This window comes from Coregonus lavaretus (genome assembly GCF_964263955.1).
Source record: "Coregonus lavaretus genome assembly, chromosome: 5".
NCBI lineage: Eukaryota > Metazoa > Chordata > Actinopteri > Salmoniformes > Salmonidae > Coregonus > Coregonus lavaretus.
This window is the reverse complement of record NC_139992.1, coordinates 32125863-32143093: the sequence shown is the minus strand read 5'-3', so window position 1 is coordinate 32143093 and position 17231 is coordinate 32125863. Positions and strand designations below refer to the sequence as shown.

The following is a 17231-nucleotide window of genomic DNA, read 5'->3' as shown; positions in this document are numbered from 1 at the left end:
TGTATATATACACCTGTTCTGAAAGGCCCCAGAATCTGCAACACCACTAAGCAAGGGGCACCACCAAGCAAGCGGCACCATGAAGACCAAGGAGCTCTCCAAACACGTCAGGGACAAAGTTGTGGAGAAGTACAGATCAGGGTTGTGTTATAAAAAAATATCCGAAACATTGAACATCCCACGGAGCACCATTAAATCCATTATTTAAAAAATGGAAAGAATATGGCACCACAACAAACCTGCCAGGAGAGGACCGCCCACCAAAACTCATGGACCAGGCAAGGAGGGCATTAATCAGAGAGGCAACAAAGAGACTAAAGATAACCCTGAAGGAGCTGCAAAGCTCCACAGCGGAGATTGGAGTATCTGTCCATAGGACCACTTTAAGCCGTACACTCCACAGAGCTGGGCTCTTTGGAAGAGTGGCCAGAAAAAGCCATTGCTTAAAGAAAAGAATGAGCAAATGTGTTTGGTGTTCGCCAAAACATATGGAAGAAGGTACTCTGGTCAGATGAGACTAAAATTGAGCTTTTTGGCCATCAAGGAAAACGCTGTGTCTGGCGCAAACCCAACACCTCATCACCCCGAGAACACCATCCCCACAGTGAAGCATGGTGGTGGCAGCATCATGCTGTGGGGATGTTTTTCATCGGCAGGGACTGGGAAACTGGTCAGAATTGAAGGAATGATGGATGGCGCTAAATACAGGGAAATTCTTGAGGGAAACCTGTTTGTCTTCCAGAGATTTGAGACTGGGACGGAGGTTCACCTTCCAGCAGCTAAAGCAACACTCGAGTGGTTTAAGGGGTAACATTTAAATGCCTTGGAATGGCCTAGTCAAAGCCCAGAGCTCAATCCAATTGAGAATCTGTTGTATGACTTAAAGATTGCTGTACACCAGCGGAACCCATCCAACTTGAAGGAGCTGGAGCAGTTTTGCCTTGAAGAATGGGCAAAAATCCCAGTGGCTAGATTTGCCAAGCTTATAGAGACATACCCCAAGAGACTTGCAGCTGTAATTGCTGCAAAAGGTGGCTTTACAAAGTATTGACTTTTGGGGGGTGAATTTTTTATTTTATTTTTGTCTTATTTCTTGTTTGTTTCACAATAAAACATATTTTGCATCTTCAAAGTGGTAGGCATGTTGTGTAAATGAAATGATACAAACCCCCCAAAAATCAATTTTAATTCCAGGTTTTAAGGCAACAAAATAGGAAAAATGCCAAGGGGGGGTGAATACTTTTGCAAGCCACTGTAGTTCTGTAGCTTTGAGGTTGCAGTGCATTTGTTCTTAATAACTAACTTAACGTAGCAGGCGTCTGAGCGGGGTTTCTTTCTTTCTTGTCCTGATGAGAAAGAAAAAAACAGAACAGATTGTCTTCTGCACTGTTGAACCAATCCAGTAAATGTGGAGGAGGAATTAAGATGGAGTGTCGCCTTGTTAACGTCCAAAAGCGGTAGTCGCGTCACAGGGTCTTTCCATTTCCCCTGAAAACCGGATGCATCTGGTTGTTGCCGAGCCTGCAAACGGTGGTTCTTAACTGACTTGCCATGGTAAATGAAGGTTAAATTAATGGGGGGAAAAATAACTCTCTCCTTGTTGTACAGCTTTGAGGTGGCAGTGAACCGGCTGGAGGACACAGACCATGTGGTGATCCCAGTCCACCTTAGAGAAAAGTACAAGCAGTCAGGGTACAACCACACCTCCACTCCTCTGTTTGGCCAGCCCTTCCTCATCACTGTCCCCAGAACACTCAGCGAGGACAAGCTCTACAACATGCTGCTGCTACACCTCTGGTGGGTCACACACACACTCTTACATGCATACAGTTTATTCGGAAAGTATTCAAACCCATTGACTTTTTCCACATTTTGTTACGTTACAGCCTTATTCTAAAATTGAGTAAATTGTATTTTTTTCTAATCAATCTACACACAAAACCCCATAATGACAGTCAAAACTGGTTTTTACAAATGTTTGCAAATGTATTTAAAAAAACAAACAGAAATACCGTATTTACATAAGTATTCAGACTCTTTGCTATGAGACTCGAAATTGAGCTCAGGTGCATCCTGTTTCCATTGATCATCCTTGAGATGTTTCTACAACTTGATTGGAGTCCACCTGTGGTAAATTCAATTGATTGGACATAACTTGGAAAGGCACACACCTTTCTATATAAGGTCCCATGAGGTCGAAGGAATTGTCCATAGAGCTCCGAGACAGGATTGTGTCGAGGCACAGATCAGGGGAAGGCTTCCAAAACATTTCTGCAGCATTGAATGTCCCCAAGAATACAGTGGCCTCCATCATTCTTAAATGGAGGAAGTTTGGGAACCACCAAGACTCTTCCTAGAGCTGGGCACTCGGCCAAACTGAGCAATCGGGGGAGAAGGGCCTTGGTCAGGGAGGTGACCAAGAATCCGATGGTCACTCTGACAGAGCTCCAGAGTTCCTCTGTGGAGGTGGAAGAACCTTCCAGAAGGACAACCATCTCTGCAGCACTCCACCAATCAGGCCTTTATGGTAGAGTGGCCAGATGGAAGCCACTCCTCAGTAAAAGTTACATGACCACCCACTTGGAGTTTGCCAGAAGGCACCTAAAGGACTCTCAGACCATATGAGAAACAAGATTCTCTGGACTGATGAAACCAAGATTGAACTATTTGGCCTGAAAATGCACCAATTTGTAAGTCTGCTAAATGACGTAAATGTAATACCAAGCGTTACGTCTGGGGGAAACCTGGCACCATCCCTACGGTGAAGCATGGTAGTGACAGCATCATGCTGTGGGGATGTTTTTCAGTAGCAGGGACTGGGAGACTAGTCAGGATCGAGGGAAAGATGAACAGAGCAAAGTACAGAAAGATCCTTGATGAAATCCTGCTCCAGAGCGCTCAGGACTTCAGACTGGGGCAAAGGATCACCTTCCAACAGGACAACGACCCTAAGCACACAGCCAAGACCATGCAGGAGTGGCTTCGGGACAAGTCTCTGAGTGTCCTTGAGTGGCCCAGCCAGAGCCCGGACTTGAATCCGATCTAACATCTCTGGAGATACCTGAAAATAGCTGTACAGCGACGCTCCCCATCCAACCTGACAGAGCTTGAGAGGATCTGCAAAGAAGAATGGGAGAAACTCCCCAAATACATTTACATTTACATTTTAGTCATTTAGCAGACGCTCTTAACCAGAGCGACTTACAGGAGCAATTAGGGTTAAGTGCCTTGCTCAAGGGCACATTAACGTCATTTAGCAGACGCTCTTAGCCAGAGCGACTCACAAATTGGTGCGTTCACCCTATAGCCAGTGGGATAACCACTTTACAATTTGGGGGGGGGGGGGGGGTTAGAAGGAATACTTTATCCTATCCCAGGTATTCCTTAAAGAGGTGGGGTTTCAAATGTCTCCGGAAGGTGGTGAGTGACTCCGCTGTCCTGGCGTCGTGAGGGAGCTTGTTCCACCATTGGGGTGCCAGAGCAGCGAACAGTTTTGACTGGGCTGAGCGGGAGCTGTGCTTCCGCAGAGGAAGGGGAGCCAGCAGGCCAGAGGTGGATGAACGCAATGTCCTCGTTTGGGTGTAGGGACTGATCAGACCCTGAAGGTACAGAGGTGCCGTTCCCCTCACTGCTCCATAGGCAAGCACCATGGTCTTGTAGCGGATGCGAGCTTCAACTGGAAGCCAGTGGAGTGTGCGGAGGAGGGGGGTGACGTGAGAGAACTTGGGAAGGTTGAACACCAGACGGGCTGCGGCATTCTGGATGAGTTGTAGGGGTTTAATGGCACAGGCAGGGAGCCCAGCCAACAGCGAGTTGCAGTAGTCCAGACGGGAGATGACAAGTGCCTGGACCAGGACCTGCGCCGCTTCCTGTGTATGGCAGGGTCGCACTCTCCGAATGTTGTAGAGCATGAACCTGCAGGAGCGGGTCACCGCCTTGATGTTGGCGGAGAACGACAGGGTGTTGTCCAGGGTCACGCCTAGGCTCTTCGCACTCTGGGAGGAGGACACAGCGGAGTTGTCAACCGTGATGGCGAGATCATGGAACGGGCAGTCCTTCCCCGGGAGGAAGAGCAGCTCCGTCTTGCCAGGGTTCAGCTTGAGGTGGTGATCCGTCATCCATACTGATATGTCTGCCAGACATGCAGAGATGCGATTCGCCACCTGGTTATCAGAAGGGGGAAAGGAGAAGATTAGTTGTGTATCGTCAGCGTAGCAATGATAGGAGAGACCATGTGAGGATATGACAGAGCCAAGTGACTTGGTGTATAGGGAGAAAAGGAGAGGGCCCAGAACCGATCCCTGGGGGACACCAGTGGTGAGAGCACGTGGTGCGGAGACAGCTTCCCGCCACGCCACTTGGTAGGAGCGACCGGTCAGGTAGGACGCAATCCAGGAGTGAGCCGCGCCGGAGATGCCCATCTCGGAGAGGGTGGAGAGGAGGATCTGATGGTTCACAGTATCAAAGGCAGCAGACAGGTCTAGAAGGACAAGAGCAGAGGAGAGAGAGTTAGCTTTAGCAGTGCGGAGAGTCTCCGTGACACAGAGAAGAGCAGTCTCAGTTGAATGACCAGTCCTGAAACCTGATTGGTTTGGATCAAGAAGGTCATTCTGAGAGAGATAGCAAGAGAGTTGGCTAAAGACGGCACGCTCAATAGTTTTGGAAAGAAAAGAAAGAAGGGATACTGGTCTGTAGTTGTTGACATCAGTGGGGTCGAGTGTTGGTTTTTTGAGGAGGGGAGCAACTCTCGCTCTCTTGAAGACGGAAGGGACATGGCCAGCGGTCAAGGATGAGTTGATCAGCGAGGTGAGGTAGGGGAGAAGGTCACCGGAGATGGTCTGGAGAAGGGAGGAGGGGATGGGGTCAAGCGGGCAGGTTGTTGGGCGGCCTGCAGTCACAAGTCGCAGGATTTTATCTGGAGAGAGAGGGGAGAAAGAAGTCAAAGCATAGGGTAGGGCAGTGTGAGCAGGACCAGCAGTGTTATTAGACTTAACAAACGAGGATCGGATGTCGTCAACCTTCTTTTCAAAGTGGTTGACGAAGTCATCCACAGAGAGAGAGGAGGTGGGGGGGGGGGGAGGAGGATTCAGGAGGGAGGAAAATGTGGCAAAGAGCTTCCTAGGGTTAGAGGCAGATGCTTGGAATTTAGAGTGGTAGAAGGTGGCCTTAGCAGCAGAAACAGATGAAGAAAATGTAGAGAGGAGGGAGTGAAAAGATGCCAGGTCGGTAGGGAGTTTAGTTTTCTTCCATTTCCTCTCCGCTGCCCGGAGCTCTGTTCTGTGAGCTCGCAGTGAGTCATCAAGCCACGGAGCTGGGGGGGAGGACCGAGCCGGCCGGGAGGATAGGGGACACAGAGAGTCAAAGGATGCAGAAAGGGAGGAGAGGAGGGTTGAGGAGGCAGAATCAGGAGATTGGAGGGAGAAGGATTGAGCAGAGGGAAGAGATGATAGGATGGAAGAGGAGAGAGTAGTGGGAGAGAGAGAGCGAAGGTTGCGGCGGCGCATTACCATCTGTGTAGGGGCAGAGTGAGTAGTGTGGGAGGAGAGCGAGAGAGAAAAGGAAACAAAGTAGTGGTCGGAGACTTGGAGGGGAGTTGCAGTGAGATTAGTAGAGGAGCAGCATCTGGTGAAGATGAGGTCAAGCGTATTGCCTGCCTTGTGAGTAGGGGGGGACGGTGAGAGGGTGAGGTCAAAAGAGGAGAGGAGTGGAAAGAAGGAGGCAGAGAGAAATGAGTCAAACGTGGACATAGGGAGGTTGAAATCCCCCAAAACTGTGAGGGGTGAGCCATCCTCAGGAAAGGAACTTATCAAGGCGTCAAGCTCGTTAATGAACTCTCCAAGGGAACCTGGAGGGCGATAGATGACAAGGATATTAAGCTTAAATGGGTTAGTGACTGTGACAGCATGGAATTCAAATGAGGAGATAGACAGATGGGTTAGGGGAAAAATTGAGAATGTCCACTTGGGAGAGATGAGGATTCCTGTACCACCACCCCTCTGACCAGATGCTCTCGGGGTATGCGAGAACACATGGTCAGACGAGGAGAGAGCAGTAGGAGTAGCCGTGTTTTCAGTGGTGATCCATGTTTCCGTCAGCGCCAGGAAGTCGAGGGACTGGAGGTTGGCATAGGCTGGGATGAAGTCAGCTTTGTTGGCAGCAGAACGGCAGTTCCAGAGGCTGCCTGCGACCTGGAACTCCAGGTGAGGGGTGCGAGCAGGGACCACCAGGTTGGAGAGGCAGCAGCCGCGCGGTGTTGTGCGTTGTTTGTGTAGCCTGCGCAGAGAGGAGAGAACAGGGATAGGCAGAGGCATAGTTGACAGGCTGTAGCAAATGGCTACAAAAATGCAGAGGAGATCGGAATGAAATGAGCTAAGCATCTGGGAGAGGAGAGAGGGGGGCCTCCCTCACCAAAAACTTCTACCTCAGAAACTAAAATTGTTTCACTGAACAGTTGTTCAATGTTTAAAGGAATAAACTCAAACCCACTTTATTCAGCTAGCCAACTATGACACCATAGCTGACTAGCATGCTAGCATCCAATAACACACAGTTTAACACACAGTTAAGCACAAATACTCACAACAAACCACCAATAGTGTGTTAACTAGCTAACCAGCATGCCAGCATCCAGTAACACACAGCCAAGCACAAACACTTGGTCACAGCAAACCACCAATAGTGTGATAACACACTAAACAGATCATTCGTGTCTGTGTCAAGTTCCTTTCATGGCGCAGCAATGATTCAACATTGGCTAGCTAGGACAAGTATATTGTAATTAGCTGCTACCGTACCGTCCGCTGGTCGTGCTGGGTAGCTAGGTCGTGCTGGGTAGCTAGCAATGGCCACTGTGTTGGCTTTGTTTTAAGAACGGCTAGCTAGCTAGCTTCGTGCTACACCCGGCACACAATGGCTACTGTGTTGACTCTGACTCTGTTCGAAAAAAACGGCTAATTAGCTCGCTTCGTGCTACAGCCGGCACGGCGGAAGACACTGCCAAGACACAGTAGCTACCCACGATACCTAGCTATGACGCCGTAGCTGACTAGCAAGATAGCATCCATTAACACACAATTAGCACCAATACTTGGTTACAACAAACTGCCAAGAGTGTGTTAGCACACTAAACAGATGATTCATGTCCGTGTCTAGTTCCTTACATAACGCAGAACGCAGCAAAAATTAAACGTTGGCTAGAAGCACATTTAACAGTGGGACAGCTAATCGTTACCAGTAGCTACCCGCTAGCTAGCTAGCCTCGTGCTTCGATACTAACCTACAATAGCCTACGGAAACCTACAATAACAACAATACTACAACAACAACTATACTAACCTATAATAATAAATACAATACCAAACTACACTAACTACCAACCTACGATCTAATGCATGGTTAAGCTATACTCAACACCAAATGAGAAGTTTGCTTACCTCCAGCTAGAGAGCTAGCTAGCCTCTTGCACCAAATACAGGTATGCCAAGCTTGTAGCGTCATACCCAAGAAGACTCAAAGCTGTAATCGCTGCCAAAGGTGCTTCAACAAAGTTCTGAGTAAAGGGTCTGAATAATTATGTAAATGTGATATTTCCGTTTTTGCTTTGTCATTATGGGGTATTGTGTGTTGATTTGAGTTAAAAAAGCAATTTATTCAATTTTAGAATAAGGCTTTAACGTAACAATATGTGGAAAAATCAGGGGGTCAGAATACTTTCCGAATGCACTGTACATACATACATGCGCTTTACAACATGCTGCTGCTACGCATCTGGTGGTTAGTAACCATTTCAGAAACTGCCGCTAACTAACCTTGTACTCTGCGCTCTTGTTAAGTACTTAGCCTAATTGTGACAGATGTTGCTGTAAAAAGGGCTATATAAATACTTTTGATTGCTCTTTTCATTGTTTCTAAGGAACCTTTTTAGTTTCTAGTGTAAACTAGGCTTTGACACAATGTCACGATTTTATATGTTTTCTCATGAAATGTTTTATACTCTTGGAGCACTGAAGAACTGAGTAATAACATCACTGAGGGTGGAATGATTTTGAGGGTGGATGTTTCTTTCTCCGGGGGGAGCATATCAATTATGTTGAGCGGTTAGATGTTGTTGAAGTATGTCTGTATGTATTGAATGGTAACTGATTATATTAATATTGTGTATTTGTGTTGTATGGTACAGTCGGTTTGTGCGTTCTGTCATTGAGGAGGACGACACTGAGGAGACAACCCCCTCTTCTAAAGAACACACTGTCAATGGCAACGCTACCAATGGAGTCATGGAGGAGGGCTCGCCCAGTACGTAACACACACACGCTCAAACACATACACATGCGCTCACCTGGGCGTTTTTACTGAAGAATGTGTTTGTTTCATATGATTGTGTGTTGTGTTTCCCTTTGATGTATTTTGTAATTGATGTGTAAATTGATGTGATGGGGCGGCAGGTAGCTTAGTGGTTAAGAGCGTTGTGCCAGTAACCGAAAGGTTGCTGTTTCTAATCCCCAAGCCGACTACGTGAAAAATCTGTCGGTGCCCTTGAGCAAGGCACTTAACCCTAATTGCTCCTGTAAATCGCTCTGGATAAGTGATTGTTTTATTGATGTGTTCATGCAGGGCTCATCTACGAAAGAGACTGTGGTCTCAGCATTAAATAAAGGTTAAATAAAAAATGTAACCCCTGTCGATAAAGCTATTTCAAAATCTGATCGGCTGATCCACTCCATTCCAGGTGAGATGGAGACTGACGAGCAGGATGGAGACGACGAATCCAGTCAGGACAAGGAGCTGCCCTCTGAGAACGACAACAGCCAATCAGAAGACTCTGTGGGTGGCGGGGACAACGAGCTGGAGAACGGGGTTGGTCCAGAGGGAGAGAACTCGGGGACCAAATGTCACCAGAACCAGACGTCTACGACGATGGGGGAGAAGAATAGATTGTTTACATTCCAGTTTAACAACATGGGCAAGACGGACTTCAGCTTAATCAAGGAGGAACCGCGGCAGATCCGGTTCGACGAGGGACACCTCAGACTCAGTGGTAAGTTGGCCATTTTACATTCAGTACGCAGATGAAGTCGCAACCCTCCAATAAAGATAAAAACATGGTAACGTTCTAGTAACATTTATACTTATTGTAAGCACTAAGCAGTGCCTCTACTAGTTGTTAATGCACAATCCACCTTTCTCTTTCTATTACATTCTCACCTTTACAATGAGTCTTAAAGGGTATATTGCTTTCTTCCTGTAACAGACAGGTCCTATCTCTCTTTGGACTGGGAACCAGAGGTAAAGAAGAAACACTTTGATGAGAGTATCATAGAGGTAAGGCTTTCTACTCTCTTTTAACACTAGAAACCATTTTACCTACACTACCCTCCGTATTTATTTGGACAGTGAAGATAATATGTGTAAATTTGGCCCTATACTCCAGCATTTTCTATTTGAGATCAAATGTTTCATATAAGGGGTGAGGGTAGTTTCATACATATGTTTTACCATTTAGAAATGAATTCACTATGTATCTAGTCCCCCAATTGGAATACTTTTTTTTCATAAGTATTTGGACAAATTAACTTATAGGGTATTAAAGTAGTCAAAAGTTTAGTATTTGGTCCCATATTCCTAGACTAAAACAAGCTTGTGACTCTACAGACTTGTTGGATGCATTTGCAGTTTGTTTTGGTTGTGTTTCGGATAATGTTTTGCCCAATAGGAACTGAATGGTGAATAGTGTATTGTCATTTTGGAGTCACTTTTATTGTAAATAAGAATAAACTTCTACATGAATGTGAATGGTACCATGATTATGGATAATCATGAATGAATTATGAATAATGATACGTGAGAAAGTTACTGAGAAACAAAGATCATACCCCCCCCGATAATGCTAACCACCCCTGTTATTGGTAATGGTGAGAAGTTAGCATTTTTTGGGGGGTATGATCTTTGTTCCTCTGTAACTTTCTCACTCATCATTATGACAGGTGACATTCTGTACTGTCGCCTCATATAAAACATTTGATCTCAAATCCAAAATGCTGGAGTATAGAGCCAAATGTACAAATTTTTGCGTCACTGTCTAAATAAATACAGAAAGGAGTGTATATCAATTCATGTCAGACTCCTCTGTATGGATGTCTATGTGTCTGTCCTTATGCATTCAAACTAGAACAGTTTTTCCCAAACCTGGTGTGCTAGTTTGTAGATCAAATAGTTGGAATGGCTGGAGGTATTTGAGGAGAGGCTTGGGAAACACTGTTGTAGAACGAATGTCTCTCTTTAAGCCTTTGATGGTAATAATACTGTACTAAATAAGTAATAACCAAAATCTCGCTCTGCCTGTGAACAGGACTTTGAGAAGCATGAGAGCATGGAGTATAAGCCTCAGAAGAAAGCCTTCTTCAAGCTGAAAGACTGCATCGAGCTGTTCACCACCAAAGAGAAGCTCGGAGCTGAGGACCCATGGTGAGACTTACCTTCATATTGTCAAGGCTAATAGAGAAAATAATGAACATTTAAAAGAATAGTTTACTCAAAATACAAATTAACATGGTATTAGTCTCGGTTAACCCAGAACTAAAATCTTCTGTAATTTTGTCAGATGTGTAATTTATCCTGGCTGTCTCAGGTACTAAGAAAGGGTATGCTTTTTTAAATTGTCAAATAAAATATAATAATTCATCCATCTATCCCAGGTACTGTCCGAACTGCAAGGAGCACCAGCAGGCCACTAAGAAGCTGGACCTGTGGTCTCTGCCTCCAGTCCTAGTGATCCATCTGAAACGTTTCTCCTACAGCAGATACATGAGGGACAAGCTGGATTCATTAGTCGATTTCCCACTCAGGTACGGTTTTGACCAGATGGCCATTCTTTTCTGTAAAAATAAGCTGTCATGTCAAAGTTTATTAACAAGTAAATTATGTAAATTAAAAACACTGTTCCCCTAAGACTTAAAGGGATACTTTAGGATTTTGTTCTACTTCCCCAGAGTCCGATGAACTCGAGGATACCATTTTTATGTCTCTGCGAGCAGTTTGAAGGAAGTTGCTAACATGCATACTAACTGTAAGTCGCTCTGGATAAGAGCGTCTGCTAAATGACTAAAATGTAAAATGTAAATGTAATGCATGCCCATACACTTTTTGGGCGGGGTAGGCTGTCATTGCAAAAAGTTTCTTCTTTTTTTGTTAGGGGTTAGATCAGCTTTAATATTGCAGATAGATTGTAACTTCCATCAATGTAATTATCTGCATCACTTCCAATCCCCCATATGTTTTTTTCTCTCGCAAATATATATAAATATACAGTCGTGGTCAAAAGTTTTGAGAATGACACAAATATTAATTTTCACAAAGTCTGCTGCCTCAGTTTTGATGATGGCAATTTGCATATACTCCAGAATGTCATGAAGAGTGATCAGATGAATTGCAACTAATTGCAAAGGCCCTCTTTGCCATGAAAATGAACTTAATCCCCCAAAAACATTGCCACTGCATTTCAGCCCAGCCACAAAAGGACCAGCTCCATCATGTCAGTGATTCTCTCGTTAACACAGGTGAGAGTGTTGACGAGGACAAGGCTGGAGATCACTCTGTCATGCTGATTGAGTTAGAATAACAGACTGGAACCTTTAAAAGGAGGGTGGTGCTTGACATCATTGTTCTTCCTCTGTTAACCATGGTTACATGCAAGGAAACACGTGCCGTCATCATTACTTTGCACAAAAAGGGCTTCACATGCAAGGATATTGCTGCTAGTAAGATTGCACCTAAATCAACCATATATCGGATCATCAAGAACTTCAAGGAGTGAGGTTCAATTGTTGTGAAGAAGGCATCAGGGCGCCCAAGAAAGTCCAGCAAGCTCCAGGACCGTCTCCTAAAGTTGAATCCGCTGTGGGATCGGGGCACCACAAGTGCAGAGCTTGCTCAGGAATGTCAGCAGGCAGGTGTGAGTGCATCTGCACGCACAGTGAGGCGAAGACTTTTGGAGGATGGCCTGGTGTCAAGAAGGGCAGCAAAGAAGCCACTTCTCTCCAGGAAAACATCAGGGACAGACTGATATTCTGAAAAAGGTACAGGCATTGGACTGCTGAGGACTGGGGTAAAGTCATTTTCTCTGTTGAATCCCCTTTTCGATTGTTTGGGGCATCCGGAAAATACCTTGTCCGGAGAAGACAAGGTGAGCGCTACCATCAGTCCTGTGTCATGCCAACAGTAAAGCATCCTGAGACCATTCATGTGTGGGGTTGCTTCTCAGCCAAGGGAGTGGGCTCACTCACAATTTTGCCTAAGAACACAGCCATGAATAAAGAATGGTACCAACACATCCTCCGAGAGCAACTTCTCCCAACCATCCAATAACAGTTTGGTGATGACCAATGCCTTTTCCAGCATGATGGAGCACCTTGCCATAAGGCAAAAGTGATAACTAAGTGGTTTGGCGAACAAAACATCGACATTTTGGGTCCATGGCCAGGAAACTCCCCAGACCTTAATCCCATTGAGAACTTTTGGTCGATCCTCAAGAGGCGGGTGGACAAACAAAAACCCACAAATTCTGACAAACTCCAAGCATTGATTATGCAAGAATGGGCTGCCATCAGTCAGGATGTGGCCCAGAAGTTAATTGACAGCATGCTAGGGCGGATTGCAGAGGTCTTGAAAAAGAAGGGTCAACACTGCAAATATTGACTCTTTGCATAAACTTAATGTAATTGTCAATGAAAGCCTTTGACACTTATGGAATGCTTGTAATTATACTTCAGTATACCATAGTAACATCTGACAAAATATCTCATAACACTGAAGCAGCGAACTTTGTGAAGACCAATACTTGTGTCATTCTCAAAACTTTTGACCACGACTGTATTTATACATATACATGCACATACATAAATATAAATACATATACATACATATATATATATATATATATATATATATATATATATATATATATATATATATATATATATATATATATATATATATATATATATACATACCCTTTAAAAAAATATATTTCCCTTTATTACTTTCCAACCCCACCACCCCTTCCCTAATTGGAGTAAACTAGTGAACAACAATGCTTAGGCCTCTACTTCCAGCTTATACATACTATATACATTTTGTGGACACAGTCAATTTTACAATAATTCTATTTTGTTTGTTTTTACTCATGAACTTCCTCAGCCTCTCCGATCATTTTCATGATGTCCATCCGGTTTGCTTCTATATGCCATTTACATTTTAGTCATTTAGCAGACGCTCTTATCCAGAGCGACTTAGTTAGTGAGTGCATACATTTTCATACTGGCCCCCCGTGGGAAACGAACCCACAACCCTGGTGTTGCAAGCGCCATGCTCTACCAACTGAGCTACAGGGGACTATCTTTCTAACTGTGCTCTTTCACAAAAGCTCTCAACCTATAACCTATATACTTATTATGGACACAGTACGCTTTACATTAGTTATCTTGTTGTTATTAGTTGTTGTTATTAGTGCCATCCTTCAACACCACCCATCTATCTCTTAACACCATCCATATTGGATTTCTATTTGCCATATATTTTTCAACTGCACTGTGATGTTTTACAAAAGTTCTCAACCCTTCTATTCTCATTGTTTCTACAGATTGTAAATTGAAAATAAACATTTTTGCTAAAAGTATTATTATATTATTGATCGATTTGACTGACTTTTCAGATTCTGTCCTCCGAATTCATATTCATTATATAAATAGGCCCGTTTAATTTTGTCTGGCTTGCCGTTCCAAATAAAATGGAATCTTTTTTTCTCATATAATTTAAAAAACCGTTCGCTAGGCGTAGGCAAGACCATAAGCAAATAGGTAAACTGGGATAATACTAAAGAGTTAATCAGGGTGATTTTTCCACAAATTTACAGGTATTTACCTTTCCATGGTAGCAAGATCTTATCTATTTTTGCTAACTATTGGAAAGAGATCATTTATTTCATTTGGGATATGTATTCCGAGTATATCCACATCACCATCAGACCATTTTATTGGTAAACTACATGGTAATGTAATTTTTTTAATTTTTTAGTGATCCAATACGTAATATTGGATTTATCATAATTTGGTTGTAATCCGAAGAGAGGTTAGAAAGTGTATCTAGATCCTCTGAGGCTGTGGAGGGATTTAAGTTTTGGATTTAAAAGAAAACATGAATCATCAGCGTTCAATGACACCTTTGTTTTTAAGCCCTGGATTTCTAATCCCTTGATATTATTGTTGGATCTGATTTTAATAGCTAACATTTCGATGGCCGTAATAAATAGAATGCCGTTAGTGGACAACCTTGTTTCACTCCTCTTGACAGTTTAAAACTTTCGGAGAAATAGCCAAACCTGTCTGATTAGAATTAATAATGTCCGACAATACCTTTTTAATTCTATGCGCTATACATTTTGCTAGAAATTTTGCATCACATCACTGAAGTGTAAGGGGCCTCCAATTTTTTTAATGGACTGGATCTTTATATTTTCCACTTGTATCCTGTTTCAGTAATAATAAATCAGACCTTCTTGAGTGTCTGATAATCTACCATTTACATAGGAGTGGTTAAAACATGCTAATAACCGTCCTCTGAGTATATCAAAAAAGGTTTGGTATACCTCGACTGGTATGCCATCCAACCCTAGAGTTTTCCCGGACTTAAAGTCTTTAATTGCATCCAGAAGTTCCTCCTCTGTAATTTCACCTCCTATGAGTCTTTCTGTATGGCTGTTAATTTTACATTATCAATAGAATAAAAAAATCTCTACAATTAGCTTCAGTTATTGGAGATGGAGGCGACTGAAACGAAAACGTATGCTTAAAGTACTTTGTTTCTTCCTTCAAAATATAATTTGGTGAATCATGGGTGACTCCGTCATTTGTAACCTGTTTCAGTAAATTATTTTTGGTAGCATTTCTATGTTGAAGATTAAAAAAAGAATATGGTGCATTTTTCCCCATATTCCATCCAGTTAGCTTTATTTTTTATAATATATTACACTTGATCTTTCTTGAATAAGTTTCTCCATTTCTTTTTGTGTTTCCTCTAATTTATTCTGATCCTCTATGTTAGTTTTTATTGCTATCTATCTGTTCTGTTAGACCTTCTATTTCCTTTGTATGGGACTCTTTTGACCTAAATTGCTTTTGTTTTCGAGATGAGTACTGAATTGCATGGCCTCTAAAGGCACATTTAAAAGTGTACCATACAATAAGGGGCATTTGCTGTACCTATGTTATGTCGGAAAAAAATCAGTTATAAATTCCTCTGTCCTAGTTAAAAACAAGTTATCATCTTTTATTAAATTTACAATTTCCTCGCCCACTTGGAAATTCAGTAAGAGTAATGTATATGCCAATTATATGATGGTCTGACCGCATTCTGTCCCCTATCAACACTTTTAAAACTTTTGGTGCCAACGAGAATGACATAAGAAAGAAGTCAAGACGACTAGCTTGATTGAGTCTCCGCCATGCATATCTCACTAGATCAGGACATTTAAGCCTCCATATATCTACTAGTTGTAATGTATCCATGACATTCACGATTTCCTTAAGAGCATGAGGGTGATAGTTTGTAGTGTGATTTGCTTTACGGTCCATTGAGCTATTTAAAACGGTATTATAATCTCCCACCATAATAATAGAGTCTTGAATTGCTTGCAGGGTTGATGTTGTTCTTAACTGACTTGCCTAGTTAAATAAAGGTGAAATATATATTTTTTTTAAACACTTCCAGTCATTGTGCTAAAGCTAGTTAGCATTGGCTCGCAAAACAACCTCTAACTTCCTTCATACAGGACACAGACATAAAAATGGTATCCACAAGTTAATCTGACTCTGGGGAAGCAGTTAAATGCCTCATTGCCAAAATGAAGTATCCCTTTAAGTTGTAAATCACTTATACAAATGTTGAATATCTCTTGAAGAGAAAACAAGGAATGCTCCCCCTCATGAATGGTTCTTTGTGTGATTCTCTCTCCAGTGACATGGAAATGTCAGAGTTCCTGATCGACCCTAATACTGGTCCCTGTCGCTACGATCTCATTGCGGTCTCCAACCACTACGGAGGCATGGGAGGAGGACACTGTAAGTCTGATTTTAAGTCTCCTTATTTGACAATTTAGTCATTAACACTAGAAGCGCAGACGACGTCGTTTGAACGTAATGTGTATTCAAAATTGTACATTCAGACATTGCTAGCCATAGTGTTTTCCGAGTTGATTCAAACAAGGAAGTTGAACCAACAGTCTTAATTCAATGCTTGCTTGTAGCAGACAAATGCTGATCTTCTCATCTTATTTTTGGGACACTTAGATACTGCTTATGCGAAGAACAAGGATGATGGCAAGTGGTACAACTTTGACGACAGCAGTGTCTCTCCAGCCAACGAAGATCAGATAGTGGTGAGTTTCATGGTCCTCTAACATCTTGTCAGATACACAGCACTGCCCAGTGTGAATTGAATGTGCACTTCATATTATACTGTACTGTAAGCCATTAACCTGCATCCTGAATGTGTATGATGTTATAACAATTTGGATATAGCTTTTCAGTTCTCAAGTTTCATTTTGTTATAACTACACTGTATATCAAGTTACTGTGCTGCTGTGTGTAACTGTGTGTGTGTGTTTGTTCAGTCCAAAGCAGCGTACGTGCTGTTCTACCAGCGCCAGGACACAGTGAAAGGAACAGGCTACTTCGATCTGGACCGAGAGGAGGAGGAGAGAGAGGAGGTGGAGGAGAACGGAGAAGGGAAGGAGGAGAGGAAGAGCGTCGCCTCAACCCAGCGGGCCTCTGCTTCAGTCCAGAGTGACAAAGAGGATGTCAATGACAATAAGAATGAGAAAAAGCAGGAGGAGCAGGAGCCTAGCTGTGACGTCACCATGAAAACCAACTGAGCTGGAGAAACGGAGACAGGAATATCCATCCAAAGCCATATCGACAGACAGAGCAGTGGGCCAGCCCTGAGGCTGCGCTCTGACCCCATCCAGCCCTACAAAGTGTGGGCTACCAGGGGAAACTGTCCACTGAGAAGTTAGTCAGTGCTGGAACACCCAAGCAACATTACTAAAGCAATCAGGGCCTATAGATGTCTGTGGTCTGACCGACCGGTCTTATCCAGGTCGCAGTGAGTCTCCTCCATGTCCATTCTACATGAATCATCCACTCTGGAGGAAAAAAAATGTAAAGCTCTGTTCTGATTTT

General features: G+C 43.4%; 1 protein-coding gene across 1 annotated transcript in view; it reads left to right on the top strand.

The window, feature by feature from the left end:
- The window catches only part of LOC311130147 (ubiquitin carboxyl-terminal hydrolase 15-like), a 43750-nt gene extending 26729 nt beyond the window's left edge, over positions 1-17021 (top strand). Inside the window, exons 13-21 of the mRNA XM_084162834.1 lie at positions 1609-1797; positions 8180-8295; positions 8729-9037; positions 9251-9321; positions 10349-10464; positions 10695-10844; positions 16009-16112; positions 16341-16429; positions 16664-17021. Of these exons, the coding sequence (XP_084018960.1) occupies positions 1609-1797; positions 8180-8295; positions 8729-9037; positions 9251-9321; positions 10349-10464; positions 10695-10844; positions 16009-16112; positions 16341-16429; positions 16664-16924 (1405 nt within the window). The 3' untranslated portion in view covers positions 16925-17021. The remainder of the gene's footprint in view (positions 1-1608; positions 1798-8179; positions 8296-8728; positions 9038-9250; positions 9322-10348; positions 10465-10694; positions 10845-16008; positions 16113-16340; positions 16430-16663) is intronic.
- Positions 17022-17231: the final 210 nt, after the last annotated feature.